Genomic DNA, 22,563 nt, shown 5'->3' with positions numbered 1-22,563 from the left:
ACAGGAGCTGATCGGAACTGATGTAGCTCACTGCCAGACAGGAGTCACCCAGGGATCACACGTGGTAAGCGCCAGCGCTGTTTCCTGAGGTGACTTCTGTGAGCTCACTGAGAGATCACAGCTACATAGGTAATGGTCAAAGCAGGAACAGGAACCTTTGGGTTTATTCCCACAACTAGTAACCATATGGTGAACACTGGGATACAAAAGGCTTTATGAAAAATTATCAAAATCACTGAAAAAAAATGTATAGAACACAGACTCATCTGTTCATGTGTATAGCATAAAAGAGAATACTTCAGTCCTTCACTGAAAGCTAAAAGTCTGTATATGTTAAGCCACCAAACTTCTTGTGAACAGCTATGAGCCATATTTGTAAGAGGTAAACTCTGTTTAACCAACTGGTAGATACGAAATAGCAAGAAACAGAGAGAGCAAGACACAATAAAGGCAAAACTATCCAAAGGCAGTCATGAAACAGTACTGTTTGAGAGGGTCGTCCTAGTTATTCTTGAGGTTTTTGCTGTGAACACACCACTATAGTGACCAAAGTGGGTTCATGGCTTTTGCACGAGGCTGAGAAGGTGATGCAGTCGCTTTCTCAGTGCTCAGCTGCGTGGCAGGTCTGAGTGAGGTATCACCCAGCCCATACGTCCCCCTGCGCATTCGGTTTAGGTGTGGGAAGGCAGGACAGAGCCTGGGCTCAACCTCACCAGGATGCCAGAAAGCAAAGGGGAGCAGCAGAGAGGAGATACTCCACAAAAGGGCTTTTACAAACTCCACCTCTGGGAAGGGCAGAAACAAGGACCGAACGGCAGTTTGACAGGTCTCTGCTCTTGGCACGTCAGAGCTGTTCTGTGCACGGACACGCTGTAAAACTCCGGTCTGGCCTAAAGAATTATTTGCTGCAGACAGCATGGGTTTTTTTAGATTATTCTGTACAGACTGCACTGTACACGTAAGAAATACAGTCATATGCCATCAGCACGGCACGTGAGAGAAACCTCTCTCTCTTAGGTGGCCACAGACGTAAAAACTTGCCTCTGGCAGAGCCTGGTTCTGAGCTAAGACTTGGCAGTGGGTTGACAGGTGACACGTGAATTCCAAGTTTACTTTGCGTGAGCCTTGACTTGACCTTGGCTCCACAGCCCTGTGTTTGTATTCGCAGTGGAAGATTTTGATTTTCTGAGTAGGAGGGCTTTGACTTCAGGGCAGGCCTTGACAGCCATTGGCGAGGTATACTTGTGCAGTGGAATTAAAAAAAAAAATAAAATTCCACTAACATTTTTTAAATGTCAGGGTGTTAATTTTTTCCAGCCTACTGGAAATGATAAAGTCCACCCAAAAGTCAGCCATGGGTTTGGTGCCAATTTTAAAGATTTGCTCTACTGGACAAACTTGTTGCATCACTGCGGCGTGACATTGGCGTCACGGTGTTCCAACGCTGACTCCTCATTATGCAAAGCCATCACGTTGCCTCGTGCTACCCTGCGGCTGCTCTGCAACCCTGCCACAGTATGATGCAATGTCACCGTGTGGGGACACCGCACTGTGATGTGATTTCTTGGCGAGAACCTGAAATATATCCCTGGATACATGTCTTCAAAATGTTAATCTCTCTGAGAAAAACTTTTATCACTAGAAGCATACACTGGGAGCAGGAAGGAAGAGACATTAACTTTCTCTTCTCTCTGGTATCCACATTTCCCATAGTCCTTTTCCCTTCTGGATGCTCCTTACAATGACGAGACCACCGCTGTGGTAGACTTTGCACTTTGATGGACAAACAGACAAGTTAGAGGAAGAATTACAGATACCAGTTGCAGAGCCATGGTTGACATCAACCCTGTCCTCTCTTTGTTCCATGCAATAACTCTTTCAAAACAGTGTAGAGCTGTGCTTTATAGCGTCTAAAAATGACAAGTTGGAAGGGAAGAATTGCATTTTGAAATGCAGAAACCATCCGTAGTTCCTGATCTCCCTTGGTCTGTAACCTGCTAAAATCCTTCCACTTTCTGCTATAGCTGGGCACTGAGTCCAGGAGGACACAGACCTGGTTTTGGTTACGCCACACATGTTGGAGAACTTGTGATGAACTCTAAAGTAGGGAAGCTCATACTGGAGCCAAGAGGAGAAGGAAGGAAGCTTCAGCTACTGCCGGGAGCCTTGCTGGTGGGAAAAGCAAATCTTAGGAGATAAAGGTGGTTCACTTCGCATGAAATAAGGTTCTTTACCCTTGTTGGCAGAGCTCCAGGGGTCACCATCGGCTCCAGAGGCCATTCCAAATGGTAACATGCCAGTTCCAGTAACTTGTGATTTTTTTTTTTCCCAGCCCTAAACATAGATGAGAGCGTAAGGCAAGGCTGTTAGTGACTGAGTAATGGGCAACAGGAGTGGGGGAGAATACGAGCAGGAGAGGTTCTGCTCCTTCCCTGGTTTTCAAAATTTTCACTGGGCCATCCTGGCATGGCGTCCCCAGCAAGCTGCCTAGAACTGACCTCCAGGTAAGCACACACAGGAAACAAGGACAGACACAGAAGCTTGTCCACCGGTGGGTGTCACTTGGAAAGATGAGCAAAAAGAATTGAAGCTGTGTAAAACCTTTCGACGGCCAAAACTCTAACAGCTGTAGTAAAAGGGAACTGCAACTTTTTCTTCCAGAGCGGTATAGGCCTCTACAGTTGGCAGAGATTAATCGCTCTGAAATACAGGGTATCTGATTGCTTAAATGTGTCGATATTTTAATGAGATAGTAGGAAAAAAGAAATTCCCACAAATAATTAATTCTGTCTCCGTATGAAAACGACGAGTAGCAAACCTCTGATCTTTCTGCGGCTGAATTTCAGACAGGTGATCTATTCCCGTCCTGTTATTTGCATGCTGGAAAAGCATCCAAGCAGCGAATGTTCCAACAGGTCTGATAATAATAAAATATTGTGGGGAAAAGCTGAAAAGAAGAAAATGCAGTAGAGAAGAAACAATGGGCAAAGAATCACAGAAGTTAGGGGTTGGAAGGGACCTTGAAAGATCATCTAGTCCAAACCCCCTGCCAGAGCAGGACCACCCAGAGCAGGTCACACCAGAACTAGAGAAGACACAAGAGTGCCAGAGGGAGAGAGGTAGAGTGAAACTTGAGATAAAGATGGAGAAAAAGGAAATCACAAGGGAAAAGAGGAATTCCCACATTTCCTTGCCTCCAGACTATGAAGGACTTCATTAGACTATCTGGAAAAAACCCTGGCATTTCCACAAGAAATAGTTGTGTTTCGTAAGAGAGAGGATGGAGTCACAGAAGCAAGCACAGGAGTTATGTAAGGCCACATGTCAAAGGAAAACAAATGAAATCTTTTCTGTTTGCTGACCCTTCAAAGAAGGGCACTTGCTGCACTGTGAAAAACTGAAACATCCGCGGTATCTGCTAAAGGAACGAGTAAATGGTACTCAGAACTCCAGGTGTTCTGGGGCTGCTATACTTTGACGAGATCTTGACGAGATCTCAAAATGCTCTTTGTGACTAGACTTCACTTGTTACCATATTTCAGCTCTCAGAAGCGCTGCCACGCTGCTACATTGCATTACGTTCACATTTATTGCTGTGAAGAAATGAAGATTAAGTGAATCTTAATGAAATATTACCTAAAATATCTTTTTAAACAGATCACTCGCGAATATCCTAGTTTGCAAACAGTTTCTGGTGTTTCTGATTCTGATTGACTTTCCCATTTAACAAGGTGAGAGTGAGCACTTCCCTGCGACACGCTGCGATACGCTCCCGCAGCAGCAGAACATTGCATTGAACCTGCAGTGAGATGAGTAGAAATGCAACCACACTAAACTGTTTCTGGAAGGGAAACTGCTGCTTAGATAAGGGATTTGGAGAAAATAGTTCTTCAAACTTTTCTCGGGACCTGTTCCCACTGCAGGAGCAGTCCTGCTTGTAAGAATGTTCACAGCAGAGTTTCCATGTTATTAGTTTGAACAAACCACTTAGTCCCCATTGTTTCTAGTCTTGTGTCTGTAAAATGGGAATAATACAGCGCTGCAGCTTCTCCAGACTGTTTAATTCTCAGTATTAGCAATATGTTCTGAAAGCTTCAGGGGAAAGGGGATACATGTAAGCAGATCAGTTATATTTAAGAAAATCATGACTGTTTATATCCCCGCAAGTACTACTCAGCCCATCCCTCCATAATTGTGAGTTTCTGTGGGTTTCAGTGTGAGAACACAAAAGATTCAGTCCTTAATCTCACTCAGCTTGCTTCACACTGCCTGGATTTCTGTTCAGTTTTTAAAGGTAGTAATGCAAACCTGTACACAAGTCAAGAGATTCGTTGTTTGCAGCTAAACACTAATATCTGAACAGCAGTGCCTTACAGTGAATTTATTTAAGCACCTTTTAAAAAGCAGAAGGAACCTGATGGATGTTGACAGACACCTCCCAACTCTCCAATCCCCTCTTGCCTGTCCTGACAAAATGATGATGCTTCCCCCCTGCATGATTGCATCATTCATTCATGCTGCTCTTATAAAACAGGCACCACGCTGCTGCGGCTGCATCTTGCAGGGCAGCACAGGCACAGCCCCAGCAGAAGATACTCTTCATTTTCTACGCTAGAAAAAATATGTAAGTGTTATGGATCTGACACACCAAATGCCAACCCCTTCCAAACTGAGAGAAAAAAACGTTCCCAGTGACTTACAGTATTGTACTGGCCGTGGCTGCTGCTGCTGCTGCAAACCTCTTGGCTGCACAAGCAAAGAAGGGATCAGCTGAGACCTTCAGTCACATAAATACCACGGCACGGGCCGAGCTGGAAGGAAGCCGCATTTTGTAAATCACTCTTTTATAATCTGCTGAGTAAGCCAGCCTGGGTGTTTTTTTTTGAAGGGTTGCACACATGTAACCAGAGAAGTCCAGCTGTTCGCCGACAGGCGTAGGGAGAGAGGTGTAACCTTGCCTGCGTCGGGGGAGGAGCCGCTCGGGCCCAGTTTGGGGCGCTCCCAGCTTGGGTAGGCACGGCTTGGCGGGGTGCAGACCCCGCACAAGACGATGGGGAGCTTGCTGGCCCGTCAGCCGGCCTGTGCACAGAGAAAAGCCGGGTCCTGGCAGCCTCGGCTGGCTCTGCCAGCGGGAGGGCGAGGGACGGGAGCCGAGGAGGGGCTCCGGCGGGAGTTTCTCTTGGCGTGGACTCAGAGGCGAGGCAGGGCCACTGTTTTCTTTCGCCGTGGGTGAGATGAAAGGTCTCGTGAGTTACAACTGCGATGTTGCACATGGGCTTCAGCTCTGACTCGGTGCCTCAGAGCGTTACACGCGCAAAAAAGATCACCATTCCTCAAAAGCTCTGAAGGCAGAATTAAAACTTCTGCTTCGGAGAAGGCTCTGGTTTGTTTCCCCAAATGCAATGCTGCCAAAAGCCACAGAACAACTGCAAAACCTGACTGTGCTCGTGTTTTGGCCTCCCACAGAAGAGCTTCCCTCAGGCAGTACTGTGGACACTGGTTAGGAAATGGGAGACTGCCAACCCAGAGCTATGAAGCTGGTTGGTTCAAGGTCAAGAAAGCCTGATTTAGCTGATTTAGCTTCTTTCATTCGCTTGTGATAGGAGTCTTATGACTGCTGCTCGTCTTGAAAGACTGTTTTGCACCACTGGATGCACCAGTCACATTCTATCCGTGATCTCTTTTGCAATTCTGGCAGTATTACCCCTCAAAATGACATGCATTAATTAAAATCAATAGCCTTGTGTGCCTCTCCTCCCATGGCTTCCTTTGTGTTTTTGCAGAAGTTCTCAGTACATGACCATTGGTCAACATGAGCATCTATGAGTAACTTCTTGTGTCAGGAAAGGCTGGTACGAAGCCCCTTTGCTGCAAAACCAGTGACATGGTTCACTGTTCAGTCTGGGCCTGTTTGTTAGTTTTATCGTGGGAGAACAGTATGTTTGTAAAACAGATTTAGAAATCATTTCTGTGAATAAGGTTAAATGAAAACAAATCTTGATAAAGATGAAAGAAAACTGCTTTTACTGAGAATCTCAGAGGGTTTTTTGCCAAGATAAGCAGTGCATGATTTGACTAAGGGAATTGCTGCTGGATATTTCATGAAGGATATTCCCTTTATTTGGTTTAGTTTAACAGACACGTTGGTTTTAATTCAGTTAAATATTTTTATTCTAATCTGGTGTAATTTGTTGTAAATTCATTGACTTCAAAGGACAATTTAGGCCTAGTAAGGATCTGCCCTGTATTTTTACTACACATTAAAAACAAATATGCAGAACAGTTCAACAACTAAGCTAAGACTGAAAAATGAAGAAAAGCTGTCTGAAAAATGCTGCAAAATGGGGATTTAATGTGAAAATACTAATGAGAAATGTCCCTATGCCATAAAATATCTATCCTCAGACATGTGATCCAGCAAAGAAACACAGGGAGGTCTGCCTGAAGCTTTAAGAGGGTGTTCAGGAGTGAAAAGCACAGCTCAGGGGGATGTGTGACTCTTGATACAAGCACAGCACCTAACTCGTGCACATGACTATGAAACCTCTCCATTTGTACAAAAAGCAGAGACCACCTACATGAAGGACTACAATATCTTTGAAAACGCTGCTTTCTCTTCTTTTTTTTTTTCAAAAAAGCCCACCCATCTACAATTCAAACGAAATTTTCCCAGAATAACTGCTTTATTTTCCTACAGTAATAATTCCCCTCACAAACCTGAACCTGCTTGGGGAATGGCCATGTCACTGTCAGCAGCCAGCCCTGCACATTGCAGGGGTTGAGGATGGGTAATTCCTGCCTTTCCACTGGAAATCACCCACACAGGTCACAGAACAGCAGCAAGGAAAGCATAAAATACAGCATCCCTGCGGATGGGTTTGCCAAGGCTGCCCTCTGCCGAGAACAGCCCCGAGAGAGGATCAAGGCAAAACAAATTACAAACCAGAGAAGCAAGAACAGCAAAATATTTGTGTGTGAGCTGTTGGCTACAGAATCCAGGGCAGAGCAGGGGATTTAGATTTTTTAACCAGGCATTGCATGTAGGCACCTCAAATATTAGCACTCCAGCCTCTCAGGGCTGGGTTGGCGTGTTTTATTTTGTTTTGTTAGGGTTTCAGCAGGCTGGTAGCATCCCAACAAAAGCAAAGACTAAACATTAACAGAGTTCCAGAGCCGATTATGAAAGGCCAAGTGTGATTTCCTGCATTTTGCAATGTGCAGTGTTTATTTCTAATGAGTACAGTAAGAGAACAGAAAACCCAGCCGCTATGCTGAAGCGTCAGCAAGGCGTAACGCGCTGCTCCGCTAAACAAAAGGGCTCCAAACGCATGTTGTGCTATGTTCAAACACCAACTCCATCTAAAATGTTCAAAAACCAGAAACCCAAGCGTAGCAGCAGCTGTCCCCTCCAGACCTGCCAAGTCAGACTGACAGGCCAAGCATGGGAGTCCTCCTGCACAGCATGGCGTTTTGCCCAGAAACCTGAGATCCTCACCCAAAAGAGCAGAGCAGGTTCCCAGCAGGTGCCATAGCCTACTGCCAAAACCAGCGAGGCTGGGAGTCTCCTCCGACACTTGACACTCACTGTATCAGTCGAGCTCCCCCACAACAAAATTGTACCTAACGGTGGGCTGAGACTTTACTACTGGACGTGGCGGGACAACACGGACAGCCCGTGGCCTTGTTGCTCAGCGCCACGACAGCAGGTTGCTGAAGCCCAGGGCTGCATCCAGGGCTCCCTGCTGCAAAGAACAGGACGTAGTGGGGGAAGATTTACCCTGTGCCACCCTCACGCCTGGCGGATGAGCGTTGGGGAAGGCTGTCTGTCTTCTCTGTCCCAAAGACAGAGGAAATCCTGGCCTTTGGGCCAGTTGTCCCTGTTGGCTGGGGGTTAGCACCCTCCAGAGCAGATGGGCTGCAGGAACAGCAAAAAAACGCGTGGCCTGGATCTCCCGAGCACACCTCTGCAGCCAGGGGCCATGATTATTCTGCGGGTAGCCACCTTCCTTACAAAACACGTGAAAGACCAAGAGGGTTGTGTCATGCCTGACACTGCCGGTCGCTCAGATGTAGCAGATGGATGTTGGAGGCTACAAGCCCAGATGGGGCCATGTTGGAGCCAATCTTGGCGCAATCTGTGCCCGCAGTGGAAGGAACCACGGCAGGAGCTCTCTTCCCAAGCTCCTCTTAGGGGAAACTGCCAATTGCTCTCCATTTTGGAGTCCACAGCCGGCAAGACGCAAATGTTTCAGACCCTCAAGGACTGGGCCCGACAGGCCACATAGGGCAAACGCTTCCAGCACCCATCAAGGCTGCCTTAGCAGTATTTCTGTTTTGATTCCACAGGTCTCACGGGAAGCTCTGTGCGGCCTTGGGAGAGACCAACGCCTTGGGAAGGGTTCAGGCCCAGGAAAGGCCTGGGTGTGCGGGGCTGTGCCGTGGCGGCTCTGCAGGCCCCAGCGGCCCAGGCAGCAGCTTCTGCATCAAGAGAGGAGTTTTGATTAACCTCAACTCTCAATTTTTACCAAGAACCATTTTGATTATTAATCCGGTCCGCTTAACTATTAATTCTGTCGATCTAACGTTAGATCACCGGGTTTAATTATTTATTCTCACGGCTCTGCGAACCCGACGGGGGGGTGTCTGTCACATGAGTGTGTGGGATTAACGACCGAGCCCGTTCAAGGGTGTCTGGTTCCCACAGGCACGGCCCGACCGCGCTGAACCCCGGTCGCCCCGGGCCGCCCCCCCCCCCCCGCCGCCAGCGGGCCGCTCGCCCCCTTCACCACCGCGCCTGCGCACCCCATCCCCGAGGCGGGAGTGGGGTCAGCGGAGCGACAGACTCCGCAGCCAATGGGAGCGCGGCCGGCGCGACTGCGGACCAATGGACGCGCGCATACCCCGGAGTGTTCTAGAAGGGGCGGGCGGAGAGGCGGGGCCCGCCCCCTCCCCGCCCCTCGCCGCGGCGCTCGGCTCGTCCCGCCCGGCCCGGCCCGGCCTGTCCCAGCGCGGCGCGGAGCGGAGCGGCGGCCATGGCGGTGAAGGCACTCAACCCCAAGGCGGAGGTGGCCCGTGCCCAGGCCGCGCTGGCGGTGAACATCAGCGCGGCCCGCGGGCTCCAAGACGTGCTGAGGACAAACCTGGGCCCCAAAGGCACCATGAAGATGTGAGGGAGCCCCCCCCGCCGGCGGGGGGGGGTGGGGGGAGCGGGCGGCCGTTACGGCCTGAGGGGAAGAGTGAGGGGGGAGACAGGGGGAGGCCCATGGGAGGCCGGGACACCGTTCCCGCAGCCGCCATGCGGCGGGGAACAAAGGCGGAGGCCGCCCGGGTGGGTGGGGCTGAATGAATGGGGAGGGAGCGGTGCGGGCCTGCGGCCGGGCACGTGTGGCGGGGCCGGGGAGGGGCTGCTCACCCGCCTTGGGTCGCCCGCAGGCTGGTGTCGGGGGCTGGAGACATCAAGCTGACCAAAGATGGCAACGTGCTGCTGCAGGAAATGGTGAGCTGGTGCTTAACCCTGGTGAGGGTGGGAGCCGCGGGGGGGGACACACACGCACGACTGGGGGAGGCAGGAGCCTGCTGGTATTGCCTTTGAGTGCCTGTGGCTGGGTGGGGACCGCATCCCCTCCTGCCCCCGGGCAGCATTTCTGTGGTATTTACCCCTGTGCATTGAGAGCAAAATGTCCCTTGGGAGGAAGGTGAAGAAGTAAGTGCAGCTTGGTAGGTTTTGGGTGAAGTTTGTGTGCTAATTTGGCAGTTTAAAAGGCAACGTGAACTGTTGAAATAACGATATTGGCGCTTTTGTCGCCGCCCGTTTTGCTCACACAAAGCATACTTCTGTTATACTTGAGCGGGCCTAAGACAGCAGAGTTCACCATGGGTGCATGGTCTGGAAAGTGTTTAAGTCTGGGTGGTGGATGCAGCTCATAGCGCTTTCCAGTCGAGTCTGGGGTTGTATCCCGGTTTCCCCACCCTCCATCCTGCTGCCCCACGGGGCCAGGGGCCGGCGGCAGGGCCGGGCCCAGCATGGGCCCTGGGTGCCAGGGCTGTGGGGTTGCAGTGTGCCCCCATCCCCGGCTGTTAGTGCATGTGAAGTGTTACACTCCACCAGCTGTCTGGTGTAATTCAGCATCAAGCATTGAAGTTAATACACACGGTGATCTGGCAGAGAGGAAAAATTATTAAATCGTTTTTTTCACATTAGAGGTAGTTATTTAAAGAAAATAATGATTAAAAGCTATTGACAGTATTCCATTGGATTTTATTTCGCTCCAGTACAGTCTTTTCCAAATGTGGATACTGTTCTGTAGGTTCATAGGCTTCAACCTATGTTAAATTACCCTTCAGTCAGCCGCTGGAGATGCTGTGATGTGCGTGTTCCTTGTATTGAAAGGCTGACTTCTGTAAATAACCTAAGGTCAGGTGTGGTGGTCGTGAAGTTTGGCCAGGAGGGCGTGATGCTCCTAGCTGGACCACCAGATGTGTTCCTTAGCAGAGGAGCTGGCAAGAAACAAGTTGAATGTTCTTTAGTTTCATAAGAATGAGTGAAATAAACTGCACAAGGAATAGCAAACCAGTTAGAGTATGTACAGTACTGATCATGCAGAGGTTCCTAAATTCCCTCTAAACGTGCTGAGTTTAGTGCCAGCAACAGTCTAGTTGTGACAGTGCATCCTTTGCCTAAAGGAGAAAGGGCTTTACCAAGCTCATAACAAGATAAAGACTAGCTTGGTTCCTAGCACTCAACATTTTTGTGTATAGAGGAATAATCTGAGGGGGCAAATAATGTTACATGGATGAATTCAGTCAACTTGCTGTCAAAGTGAGTGTTGTTAATTGCTGTTGTTTGTTGAAACCTGCCAAATTGAAGTGAATCATGAAAACATCAACTAATCCTTAAATACTTTGCTTAGCTGATTTCAGGTTGCTGGCGTCCCGTACCAGTGCACTGAGACTTACTGCTCAGCTTCTTATTTTTGTTTAGCAAATACAACACCCCACAGCCTCCTTGATAGCAAAAGTAGCAACAGCACAAGATGACATCACTGGAGATGGTACCACTTCAAACGTCCTGATCATTGGCGAACTCCTGAAGCAGGCAGATCTGTATATTTCTGAGGTATGTACGCAGTATTTCTTTGGTAGGTTAACTTAAAAGCTTCAGCTGAGACCGTTCAACTTGTTTTGATGCCTGATACTCGCAAGTCAAACATGAAAATGAATATATATTTCTGCTTAAAATGAGTGCATCACAGAACTTGTAGAATGGGGAAAAGCTGCAGAGGGCGACTTTGTTCAAAATCAAAACCACTTATTGTGGATCCTGTAGCTTTTAATAAGGTTTTGTCTGGTACCTGCTGTTACCTCTGTTTTGTGTGAGTTAAAACGCTCCGTTTACTGGTGTGTTAGCAAGGAGATGCTCCCTGATAGTAGGTATTTTGGATATTCTAAGTCGCAGAATTATTTCATATTGCACAGTGAACACCCAAGTGTGCTTTGTAGTTCCCTTGGTTTCAATTCTGTGCTAGAATAATCTGTACTTTTCCTCTGCATTGGAAGGATTTGCATTCCTTTTATATGTATTCAGAAGGACAGTACATTCTCTTGTCTTTGTAGGATACATATTCCATTGACCTTACATGGAACGTTGAAATCACAGGTTCTACTTGTGAAAAAGTACCATTTCGTCTTCTGTTGTGTAACGATGTCCCTTCTTTCCTTGCATTAGGGCTTGCACCCTAGAATAGTAACAGAAGGATTTGAAATTGCCAAGGAAAAAGCACTTGAAGTTTTGGAGCAGGTCAAAGTAACCAAGGAAATGGACAGGGAGACCCTTATAGATGTTGCCAGGACATCCCTCCGTACCAAAGTTCATACCGAGCTTGCTGACATCCTAACAGAGGTGAGTGTTCGTGCCCCTTCTGCCTCTTTTTGTGTGAAGAGGTCCAGGTTTTACAGCGCTGTGACTGTTGAGTGAAGGGAAAGATGTGAACGTGCACTTTTAGAAGCCTAATGGTCACTTGAGGCTTTTTTTTTTCCCCTCCCCTCTATTGCAGGCTGTAGTAGATTCTGTTTTGACAGTCAGAAAACCAGATGAGCCTATTGACCTCCACATGGTAGAGATCATGGAGATGAAGCACAAATCAGAAACAGACACAACGTAAGTAAGGAGCGTCCTGGAGCCTCGGTTTCATGGTGCCCTGACGTTTGAGTAGTCGAGGGGGTTTTGATTTCTTCTTGGAAGAACTCGGGTGTTCTCTAGTGACCACTGGGGAAGTTACTAGGGAAGGGGTGAAAGGAAGGCAGAAACACAGATTTCAGCTGTAAATTACCTGAACAGGGGAAGTTCCCCCGTCACTGAACTCGATTCCCTGACAAGAGATTTTTGAATAGTGGAGATAGCACTGGCTTGGGCTTCTACAGAACAATGTTGGATAAATACTTTTTTTTCCCTTCGTAATAGTGTCTGTGGCTCGGTCGTGCTTTACGTTTGTCTCTGCTCCCTGCAAGTACAAAACAGCGGTTGGGAAATGGGGTCGGGATTGTAGCCAACGGGCTGGGTGTTCCGTGGGCTTTGTGTTCACCTCGGCTGCATGGGCGAATTCTGCACTAGCTTCCCTCAGTAGCTACTGCAGTCAGACACTATGCCAGAATAAATTCCCTTTTTCACACTGGTGGGCGTGCTTTTCCTGTGGGAAGGGGCATGCCTCTGGAAGTGGGATACACCGGCATCGCTTCCTCCCAGCGCACGGGCAGTGCTGACAAGCCTGCGCTTCCCTGGAGTGTGTGTCTTCTGTACGGGGGTGTTGACCCACAAAATGCTTTTTCATCTTCCAGGCTGATCCGGGGGCTGGTTTTGGATCATGGTGCTCGTCATCCCGACATGAAGAAAAGAGTGGAAGATGCTTATGTTCTCACTTGCAACGTGTCTCTGGAATATGAGAAGACGTAAGTACACGGCAACAAGGCGAGGAGCAGAAAATGCTTCTGTCTTAAAAGACTGACTTAAGCTGTGCTTAAACCAGAACGAGAAGGACTGCATACACTCTTCCAGAGCGAGGCAGGTGGTGTAGAAGTGGAGTGGAAGAGCTGATGCTCCTTCTGCCGGCCTTTTTTAGAAGAGGGAAGCTTGTGGCTGAGAAAATGTCTGAGGCACAGCTTCGTAGCGGTTCTTACTTTGTTGTTTCATTGAAGAAATCCTGCAAGTCCTTCCTTTCTTAGGCAAAATTTGATACTGTAGAGCAAACATCTAAACGTACTTCAGCGTTTGCTCGGTTTGCAATGTCTGTCTTGTTTTTTGCAATGGAAAAGCTCTGAACTAGAGAGCAGGAGCAGCTGTGTGTTGCAGGTTTGGGGGGGTCTGGTTTGGTTTGTTTTGATTTCTTTAGGCTAATGCTGAATGGATTGGTTCCTTACACATAAGTGTATTTCTGCAGCAGAGAGGATCGCTTTCTCACTGCTTTTTTGGTGGGTTGGTGTTTTTTTTTTTTTTTCCTTCAGAGAGGTGAGCTCTGGATTCTTCTATAAAAGTGCTGAAGAAAGAGAGAAGCTAGTGAAAGCAGAAAGAAAGTTCATTGAAGACAGAGTGAACAAAATCATAGACTTGAAAAGAAGAGCCTGTGGTGATTCAGATAAAGGATTTATCGTGATCAACCAGAAGGTGAGATAAAGGGTATAACTAACTAGAAAAATTAACTTGAAGTGCTGGCTTTCTTGGCAAGCCGTGTGCTGTTCGACTCGCTTTGTACAGTTCTTCAGACAGAAGAGCTAAATCTAGGCTCTGAGGAAGAACTTGCTCATCAGTGTCAGACTGAGGGAGCTGCTGCTGCTTTATCTTGATGGTCACTTTCTTTGTTTTTAGGGAATTGACCCATTTTCCTTGGATGCGCTCGCGAAAGAAGGAATCGTCGCTTTGCGGAGAGCTAAGCGGAGGAACATGGAAAGGTCAGTTCCTGGGGAGAGGAGAGGGTAAAACGACTTGGTTTTCCAAACTCAGTGAGTCAAGTCTGGCTTGAATCCACCACGAAAAAGTCCCTTTCAATCTGTCCAGCTCTTACGGGTGTCACTCGGGGTGGTTTGTACGAACCATAGACGTGTCAGATCAGTGCACTGGGGGATGTAGGAGCCGCTTAATATAAAGCAAGTGCCAAGCTGTACTGCTCTCTCTCAGGCTGACCCTTGCCTGTGGCGGTACTGCCATGAACTCTGTGGAGGATCTCACTCCTGACTGCCTGGGACACGCGGGGCTGGTCTACGAGTACACGCTGGTAGGTGTGACCAAGCTTTCGGCTGAAGGCGGGTCGTGGCAGTAAGGTTCTGCTGCCCCTCGTCACTTCTGGAGGTGCTGGTGGTGCAGAACTGGATCTGAAAGTGTCCGGGTTTTTTTTTTTAGTTACGTGTGTACGTTGATTAAGCGCACGTATGACGTGAATGCCTAACCCTGTTTTGTACAGGGTGAAGAGAAATACACCTTTATCGAGAAATGTGACAACCCCCGCTCTGTCACCCTGCTGATCAGGGGACCGAACAAGCACACGCTCACCCAGATCAAGGATGCAGTGAGAGATGGTCTGCGTGCTGTTAAAAACGCTATCGAGGATGGTAAGGCTCCGTCCTGCTCAGTCGTGTTGAGGATCTTCTGTTGAAACATCTCAAAAGGAGTGAATTTTGTATCAGCCTCCGTGGTATCCGATGCAGTCAGACACCAAGCGGAGTGTGTTTTGATGTGAAGGGCTTTTAGTTGCTGTTCTTACACCTTGTATTTGCCCAGTTGGTGATTATGTAAGTGCTTACCTGGCCAGATACAAGCTGTCTTTTTAAGGATGAGGGAAGAGATCAAATGACACTAAAAATTAACAGTTTGAGGTGGAATAGGTGCTTGTTGTGAAGTCTCAGTATCGAGTTTTCCCTTGCAGGGTGTGTGGTTCCAGGAGCAGGTGCGCTAGAAGTGGCAGTAGCTAACGCTCTTGTGAAGCATAAACCTCATGTAAAAGGAAGAGCCCAGCTTGGAGTTCAAGCTTTTGCTGATGCTTTGCTCATCATTCCTAAGGTATAAGGAGCTCCTGAATAAAGGGGCTTTAAAGCCCACTCAGACCCATCGCTTTTTCTGCTGGAGGTCTCTTCGTGAACACCACAAAATGATGTCTCTGTTCTCTCAAAGGTTCTCGCTCAGAACTCCGGTTACGATCCCCAGGAGACACTGGTGAAGGTTCAGACAGAGCACGCTGAGTCGGGGCAGCTCACTGGGGTTGATCTGAAAACTGGTAAGAACTTCCTGAAATAACAGGATGATGCTCTAGTAAACTCCGTGAAGAACAGAGCTGCTCTGGACGCCGAGAGCTGCTGTCCCTTTTTCCCTCAAAAGCGATGCAAAATGCCTCGGCGGGTGTCCTGTGGCTGCAGTCAGCCTTGGCACGCTGTGGCACTTGGGTGCGCTCGCTTTGTTGGGTTTTTTGTGAAGATGGAGCACATGGTGACACTGTGCTGGCTGTAACATCAGCTGTCAGACAGCAGAAAGTCTTTGAATTGTGTGAATTCTGGTTATTTAAAGACTGTTCTGCTGCTTTTGTAGGTGAGCCGATGGTAGCTGCAGCAGCTGGAATCTGGGATAATTACAATGTCAAAAAGCAACTGCTTCATTCATGGTAAATGTTACTGTATTTTCCCTTTCGATGGCAACGGGTGTTTAATTGTTGAAATTGCTAATGTGGAATTGAGGGTTCCCACATAGAGGAAGCTGCAGCGAAAGGCAGAAATGAAGCTGAGTCGTCTTCGAACTACATCAAAACGCCTCTTCTAACAGTATCTGTTTCACACTTGCAGCACGGTGATCGCTAGCAACATTCTCTTGGTGGATGAAATTATGCGAGCTGGAATGTCCTCTCTCAAAGGCTGAGCTGCACCTGCCCTTGTCGACGGTGGCCACCTCGTGGGTGGCGCTCGCCTCCCGTAGCGCCCCATGGCGGGTCTGTCAGAAACCCACCCGAAGGCGCTCAGGATTTTTTTTTTTAGCCGTCATGGATTTTCCCAGCAACAGGAGTTACTCTGCTGGGAAGAGCAGCCCCTTTTTGGTAAATGTGGCCACTCAAAATGTTAGCAACTTACTCAACTATTTGGCTCTCAAAATCAGTTATTTATTTTTCATTTCACAGAAGTGTACAACCGAAGTTGCTTTCCTTTTTACCCAATAAATTGTTATGTTCTGTGCTTTATGTGTGGCAGTGATTTAACGCTGGGCCGTGGTCTTGGACCTTCTGCTTACAGGTGGGCTGCAGGCCTCCAGCTGCAGCTTCTGGCTCCCAGCGCTGCCTGCTGGGCTCCTTACTGGTGGTGGGACTGGCCAGGGCAGCACCTGCCTGCTCCCTGGGCGCGGCGTGGGTCCAGATCTGGCATTGCAGTCCCCACTAAAGCTGGGTTAAGTCAGTCCCTTCATCCTTCTGGGCTTGCTCGCCCATGGAACAGGGAGCTGACTGACTCCCGGTGGTTTGAAATGTGGAGTGGTGTCCACCATGCTTGCTCCTGCCCTGAAGCGCTCACGGGCACCGGGCGCTGCACCACCCCTGGGCAGAACCGCGCCTTTAGGTCGAGGGGCTGCGTTTTAGTCTTCCGTGGTTCTCCCTCATCCTGCCCGTGCCTGGTTCTGGTACCAGTGGGTCTACTGGGGGTTGGCTGAAGGACCATAAAGCAACTTGAAAAACCCACCCCAAAACGCTGCAAGGCCGGGGGGGGGCAGGGGCAGTGGGTGCGTTGCTGGCCCCGGTAGCGGCGGCTTTTCCCGGGCGGAGCCGAAATGCTTTGCAACCTTTACATGCAATTACCACGTTCTGAAAGTGTCCCTTTTCCCCCCAAACCGGCCCACCGGCTCGGTAATCCCGCACGACACAGGGAACCGCCGCCATGCCGGGGCCTTGGCCCGGAAGCGCTTCCCTCCCGCTCCGGCAGCTCTTCCGGGTCAGAGCCCGGTGGTTCCGCCGGTGACTCCCTCCTCCCTCCGGCGGGGATGGGGCCGGCCCTGCTGACCTGCTGCTGGCTGCTGGGCGGCCTCCGCGCCCTGCGGGGTGAGGGCGGGAGCGGGGCCGCCCCTGCGGGCCCTCGGCCTGGGCGCGGGGCGGGGGAGCCCTGAGGGCCGCTCGGCTGCCCCCGGCGGGGCTTTCCCGCCCTCGCGTTCCCGCTTCCTTGGGGGACAGCTGCCTCGCCGCCCCCCCCCGCCCTCACCTTTCCCAAGAGAGACACTGACAGCGCGGCTTTACCGTGGTTTAAGCTTGTTATCAGTAAAAAAAAGCGCGGGCTACAAAGGCTCACCGCAGTCACTCGCTATAGTGCAGCTACGTCCCGGGCATAAAGCGACTTTCTGGCGAATAACGCACGTTGTCGTGTTTCAAAATGAAAGTTCTCATCATGAATGTCTTCGCTTGCAGCATTTGGAAAGGAGGAAAGCATGGTGCATCTGCCCGGGGGGGAGTTTCAGATGGGATCCGGCTCCCTGGAGAAGAGGAACGAGGAGGGGCCCCTCAGGGCGGTGAGGGTGAAGCCGTTTGCCATCGACAAATACCCCGTCACCAACCGGGATTTCAGGTACGAGCGAAGGTGCGGGGCCGCTTGGCTCGCAGGGAGGGGAGGGTGGTGTGGGGGCTGGTGCCGGGTCTTTTGGGGCTGGTTCCCGGGGTCTGAAAGCCAGCGCTTGGGTCAAACAAAAGAATGGGTCTGTCAGTAATAAATCACCTCTGCAGGTGCAAGGTGGAGCATCCGAACAGTGTAGCTTGCAAACAGGCTGCTGCTTCTCCTTTTCCCCTCTCCTTTTCTTTTCCCCTCTCCTTTTCTTTTCCCCTCTCCTTTTCTTTTCCCCTCTCCTTTTCTTTTCCCCTCTCCTTTTCTTTTCCCCTCTCCTTTTCTTTTCCCCTCTCCTTTTCTTTTCCCCTCTCCTTTTCTTTTCCCCTCTCCTTTTCTTTTCCCCTCTCCTTTTCTTTTCCCCTCTCCTTTTCTTTTCCCCTCTCCTTTTCTTTTCCCCTCTCCTTTTCTTTTCCCCTCTCCTTTTCTTTTCCCCTCTCCTTTTCTTTTCCCCTCTCCTTTTCTTTTCCCCTCTCCTTTTCTTTTCCCCTCTCCTTTTCCCTATTAATAGGGTTGTACTGCTTCAGATTTCACGTTCCTGTAGGTTCAGTTTCCATTTGTAAATACAGGATCACTCCTCCGTGTTTTTTATAGCAGCCCTTGTACAGAAGCACTAATAAACGCCCTGGGGGAAATGCCTTTATTTGTCTGTCTGAGCCCTTCTTTAAGAAGAGCCAACACTTCCACGCACCAGTAACTGCCCAGCAACACACAGTAACGGCAGTTACTGCGACTCAGGCGATGGGGAAACAAACGGGACAGAAGCAGGGTGAGATTATTCATCAGTCGGTGATGTTTTTTTGCTTTTTGGGGACATTTAACTAACAGCAGCCATAGGTTTAGTAGCTTTTAAGGAATTTTTCATCAATGCAATTGTTACATTTTACAGAAGACCAGAGTGCAGGGTGAGTGTACCTGCACAGGTAACATAAAAAACCATCAGATCTGTGAAGAGATGCAAATTAGACTGTTTTATCTGTTAAATCTAAATCAAACTGACTAGAGTTGTGCCGGGGAGGAGCTGGGACTCTCCACAGATGGGGTGCCTGTAGGCCGTGCACGTTTTGCCTTGCCCTGAACTTGTCCCGTGTGCAGATCGCTGTGTTTGGTGGTGTGACTCTTGACGAACGCTTACCCAGACGCCTGAGCGTGTCGTGTTTATGCCAGGGAGTTTGTTAGAGAAAAGAAATACAAAACAGAAGCAGAAGCATTTGGCTGGAGCTTTGTCTTTGAGGATTTCGTGTCTGAAGAGCTGAAAAAAAAAGTCACCCAAAAACTGGAGGTAAATCTAAATCCTGTGGGGCTGAGTGTCGGTGATGATGATGATGGAGATGGTATCCCTGCTCACATCCCTGTCTGACCTCTCTGTTTTAAGTAAAAAAAAAAAAAACAAACAGCAGGGGAGACCCTTGCAGGTATTGCTTTTGCACTGAGCAGCGCAGAGCCTGGCCTTTCGCAGTGTTTTTTCTTTAGTCCTCGGTTGTTTTGCTTGTGAAACGAACAGCAGGGCTGAGCCTGGGTTGATTTATGGCGCTCCCCTGTTTACAGGGAGCTGGGAGAGAGCAAAGCACCGTTTCAAAGTACCTTATTAATCAAACCTTAAAATAGAAAACCTAACCAGCGTGGGCTCCTCGATCTCACTTTTAAAAGCACGTGCCTCTACTCTGCTGGAAAGCATTACCAAAATGCCTGCCATAACCCAGCTCAAACAGCAGCGTTTCACCATTTCCAGACTAACAAGCGCTCTTCTTCCCACACGGCTGCTGCAGGATGGTGTCAGGGGGGTGTCGCCCGTTCAGCTTTAATCTGGTGTCGTTTCTTTTCCCAGTCTGCCCCTTGGTGGCTGCCCATCGAGAAGGCTTTTTGGCGGCAGGTGAGTCAAAACCCGGTGCGGTGAGTCCTCCCCAGGCCAGGAGCGGGCGCGTGTTGGTGTGTGCTGAACCTTGCCGACCAAAAATGGGGGAAAAAATGGCATCTCTGGTTGCTGCACATTCCCTGCCTTGGCCTGTTCTGTCCTTTAGTCCCTTTTTAATTGCAGAGTTCATAAAATCAATTAAAACGTTTGATGCAATTCCTCCCAGCCCTCGGGTCCTGGCTCCAGCATAAAGGACAGGCTGGATCACCCAGTGCTGCACGTGAGCTGGAACGACGCGCGGGCGTTCTGCGCCTGGAAAGGGAAGAGGCTCCCGGCAGAGGAGGAGTGGGAATTTGCTGCCAGGGGAGGACTGGAGCGTACGTACCACCGAGGCATTGAGTTATGTCAGTTCTACCAGAGCCAAACCTCCGTCCAGGGGTGTTTTCAGAGGTTAATCTGGGGGCTGAACCACCTTTTTTGGCCTCATGTCAAATTAATAGTAGTCGCAGTAATAATAGTAATAATAATAATAATAATATAGGAAGAAGTGGCTTACCTGTGGTCTTAATCTATCTTCCTAAACAAAGCACTTCTGCCAGCTAAAAATATAATTTCTTGGGTTTAGGGCAAGGAGTGACCCACCTGCACCCCCACACTGATGTAGCCGCTGGGATTGCTGCGGGGAGCGGGGGACTCCCCGGCCTGAGCGGTGGTTTGCAAATGGGAAGCTGTGGCGATTCCCATCGCTCCTCCTCGGCAGTGTCTGTAGGGATTAGACCCACGAGCCCCACGTATCTATCCCCTCTCGGTGTCCCGAGCTGCGCAGAAAAGGAGTCAGAAAAAACTGGTTAAAAATAGGCAAATGCAGAGGCTGGAGTGATACAGGGGTGATGGGTGTCTCTTTCTCCTTGGCAGAAAGGGTGTATCCCTGGGGCAACAAGTTTCAGCCAAACCGTACAAATCTGTGGCAGGTAAGACCCTAAAAATCATCCCATCTACGCTGAGCTCTTCTGGGGGTGATGTTTTAACTCTACAGCAGGGCGTGCGCGGCTGCCTGAGCAGGCTGCGAGGTCCTGGGGAGCAGTGGGGGCTTGGCTTAGCTGCAGGGAATTCAGCTCCTGCCGCGTTATCCAAAATACCCTGGGAGGGAGCAGGCTCAGCCCAGCTTCCCTGGCACGTGAGGATTTCGCTGCTTCCAAAAATTCATACGTAACCAAAAGTTCATACCTAAATTTGTTTGAAAAGGGGGTTGTCTTGGGAGGATCTCCTCTCCCAACCAGAAATGCTGCTGCATGGAGGTATTTGCAATGGAGTTATTTTTGTTATTGAAGCGTAACCCTGTCCTGTGAAGGGCAGGACTTGGTGGTGTCTCCGCGGTGGGTCTTTGCTCACAGTGATCTTTCTTCCCGCAGGGCGATTTCCCCCGCGTCGACACGGCTGAAGATGGTTATCACGGCGTCTCGCCGGTGGCAGCGTTCCCTCCTCAGAACAACTACGGTACGGAGCAGGCCTTCCCCGCCCTGGTTTGGGGGGGTGGCACCTGCTTCCTAAATTCACGCTAATTACAAAATCCTGCAGCTGTGGCAGAGTTTCAGGTGTGATGTAGCATCACATCAGCATTTTGATAGAATAACTGAGCCCAGAAAAGCACTGGAGCACCCGGTGCACTTCAATGCACCAAACCATCCCCTGCTTTTAACTAGAAGTGGGTTGTCTGGCACTTCAGTGGGATTTACCTGAAAATCCTGAGGACGTTGTTTTGAGGGCGGCGGGTGCCATGCCCTGACGCAGGTGGGAAACAACGACGCAGTAAAGGTCCAGTTATAAACCAGGGCCAGTTTGCAATACAGCAAAGAGTTGCTGGTTCCCAGTCTCACCATTAAACCACGCTCTTGCAGCGATGCTTTGAACGTCGCGTCCCCCCCTCCCATACCCCAAAGTGCTTCTGCAGCCCCTGCAAAGGTGCTCTCATGGGCCTGACGCAAAAGCGTCCGTGTCTCAGGGCTCTACGACCTGCTGGGGAACACCTGGGAGTGGACGGCGGGCGAGTACCTGGCGCCGGGGCTCTCGTCGAGGCAGCGCCCTCAGAACATGCGGGTCCTGAGAGGCGCCTCGTGGATCGACACCGCCGACGGGTCTGCAAACCATAAAGCTCGTGTCACCACCAGGTAGGTCTGGGCGATGCCCAGGGGCTGTTTCGCGGTCTGGCTTGGTTTTATTTGGAAGGGGGGGGGGGGTTATTTTAAAAGACATTCGTTCCTACTCGGTTTTCCTGAGAAGCAGTGAGGAAAACATATTGCAAATATGGATAAAAATGCTATAAATACGTTCCTAATTGCTTCTCGAATCGTGTATTTTCCATCAAGTATTTCGAATTAAATGCTTTTCTTGAAGTTATTCCAGGGAAGTGGGAGATGTTTCTAGTCTGTTACAGAGGGTCACATTGAGTGATACAAGCGTTAACTAGGAGGGCTCCCTGATCTGGGGTCTCTTTTTCCCCGTGAGAATGGGGAACACGCCAGACTCGGCCTCCGACAACCTCAGCTTCCGCTGCGCTGCCGACGTCCCGCCCGTCACGGCCGAGAAAAGCCGGATCAGACCTGAGCTCTGACGAGGTCACTCGGGAAGAGCTGAAGGCGTTTTCTCCTGTGGAGATGAACAGTAACCCCCAGCAGTCCCTTCCATTAAACCCAGACAGTTTTAAAAATGAAAAATAAACACTTTCAGCTAAAACTCCTTTCTGCGCTGGGACGTCTGGGCATGAGCAGCGACGGGGAATGGCAGGCAGGGTGGTTTGTCTTCAGGGTCCTTCCTGGTGGGGTAGAGATGGCAGCTCTCCTTGGGGTGCCCATGTTAGATAAGCAGAGGGGTGGGGTGGGATCGGGCCGGAGCTGCTCTGACTTCCAGCCCCAGCCGGAGCGAGTGAACACCCGCAGCCGCCCCCAGTCACCGCCGGCTTGAGGCTGCCAGGAGGGGCGGCTGCAGGGGGAGGAATGATGGGGACAGGTCCCTGCAAGGGGGACTCAAATCCCAGCTTTGTACCAGCCTCTGAGCCTTCCCAGAGTGAAACAAGGTGCCTTTATTAACCCTTAAACACATACACG

General features: G+C 49.8%; 2 protein-coding genes and 2 non-coding genes across 4 annotated transcripts; all 4 read left to right on the top strand.

Moving 5' to 3' along the window:
• Positions 1–9,032: 9,032 nt before the first annotated feature.
• Positions 9,033–16,204, top strand: CCT6A (chaperonin containing TCP1 subunit 6A). Its single transcript, XM_086475126.1, has 14 exons — positions 9,033–9,166; positions 9,433–9,496; positions 10,982–11,116; positions 11,726–11,899; positions 12,054–12,157; positions 12,835–12,945; positions 13,498–13,657; positions 13,859–13,941; positions 14,168–14,264; positions 14,451–14,598; positions 14,913–15,046; positions 15,158–15,260; positions 15,569–15,641; positions 15,820–16,204. Exons 1-14 carry the CDS (start codon positions 9,033–9,035, stop codon positions 15,890–15,892), a joined length of 1,593 nt encoding a protein of 530 aa, XP_086331252.1. The 3' UTR covers positions 15,893–16,204.
• LOC147414173 (small nucleolar RNA SNORA22) lies at positions 11,468–11,599 on the top strand. Its single transcript, XR_015183960.1, has one exon. It is a non-coding gene; the product is annotated as a small nucleolar RNA SNORA22 (small nucleolar RNA).
• On the top strand, positions 12,589–12,723 carry LOC147414172 (small nucleolar RNA SNORA15). Its single transcript, XR_015183961.1, has one exon. It is a non-coding gene; the product is annotated as a small nucleolar RNA SNORA15 (small nucleolar RNA).
• A 792-nt stretch (positions 16,205–16,996) lies between the features above and the next one.
• Positions 16,997–22,170, top strand: SUMF2 (sulfatase modifying factor 2). The gene is made up of 9 exons (XM_086475054.1): positions 16,997–17,054; positions 17,415–17,571; positions 18,772–18,886; positions 19,433–19,477; positions 19,686–19,836; positions 20,375–20,430; positions 20,872–20,956; positions 21,462–21,627; positions 21,965–22,170. The coding sequence occupies exons 1-9, from the start codon at positions 16,997–16,999 to the stop codon at positions 22,068–22,070; spliced, it is 939 nt and encodes a 312-aa protein (XP_086331180.1). The 3' UTR covers positions 22,071–22,170.
• The last annotated feature ends 393 nt before the right edge of the window (positions 22,171–22,563 follow it).

This window comes from Leptosomus discolor, chromosome 18 (genome assembly GCF_034619465.1).
Source record: "Leptosomus discolor isolate bLepDis1 chromosome 18, bLepDis1.hap2, whole genome shotgun sequence".
Taxonomy (NCBI): domain Eukaryota; kingdom Metazoa; phylum Chordata; class Aves; order Leptosomiformes; family Leptosomidae; genus Leptosomus; species Leptosomus discolor.
This window is presented reverse-complemented; position numbering and strand designations above follow the sequence as displayed.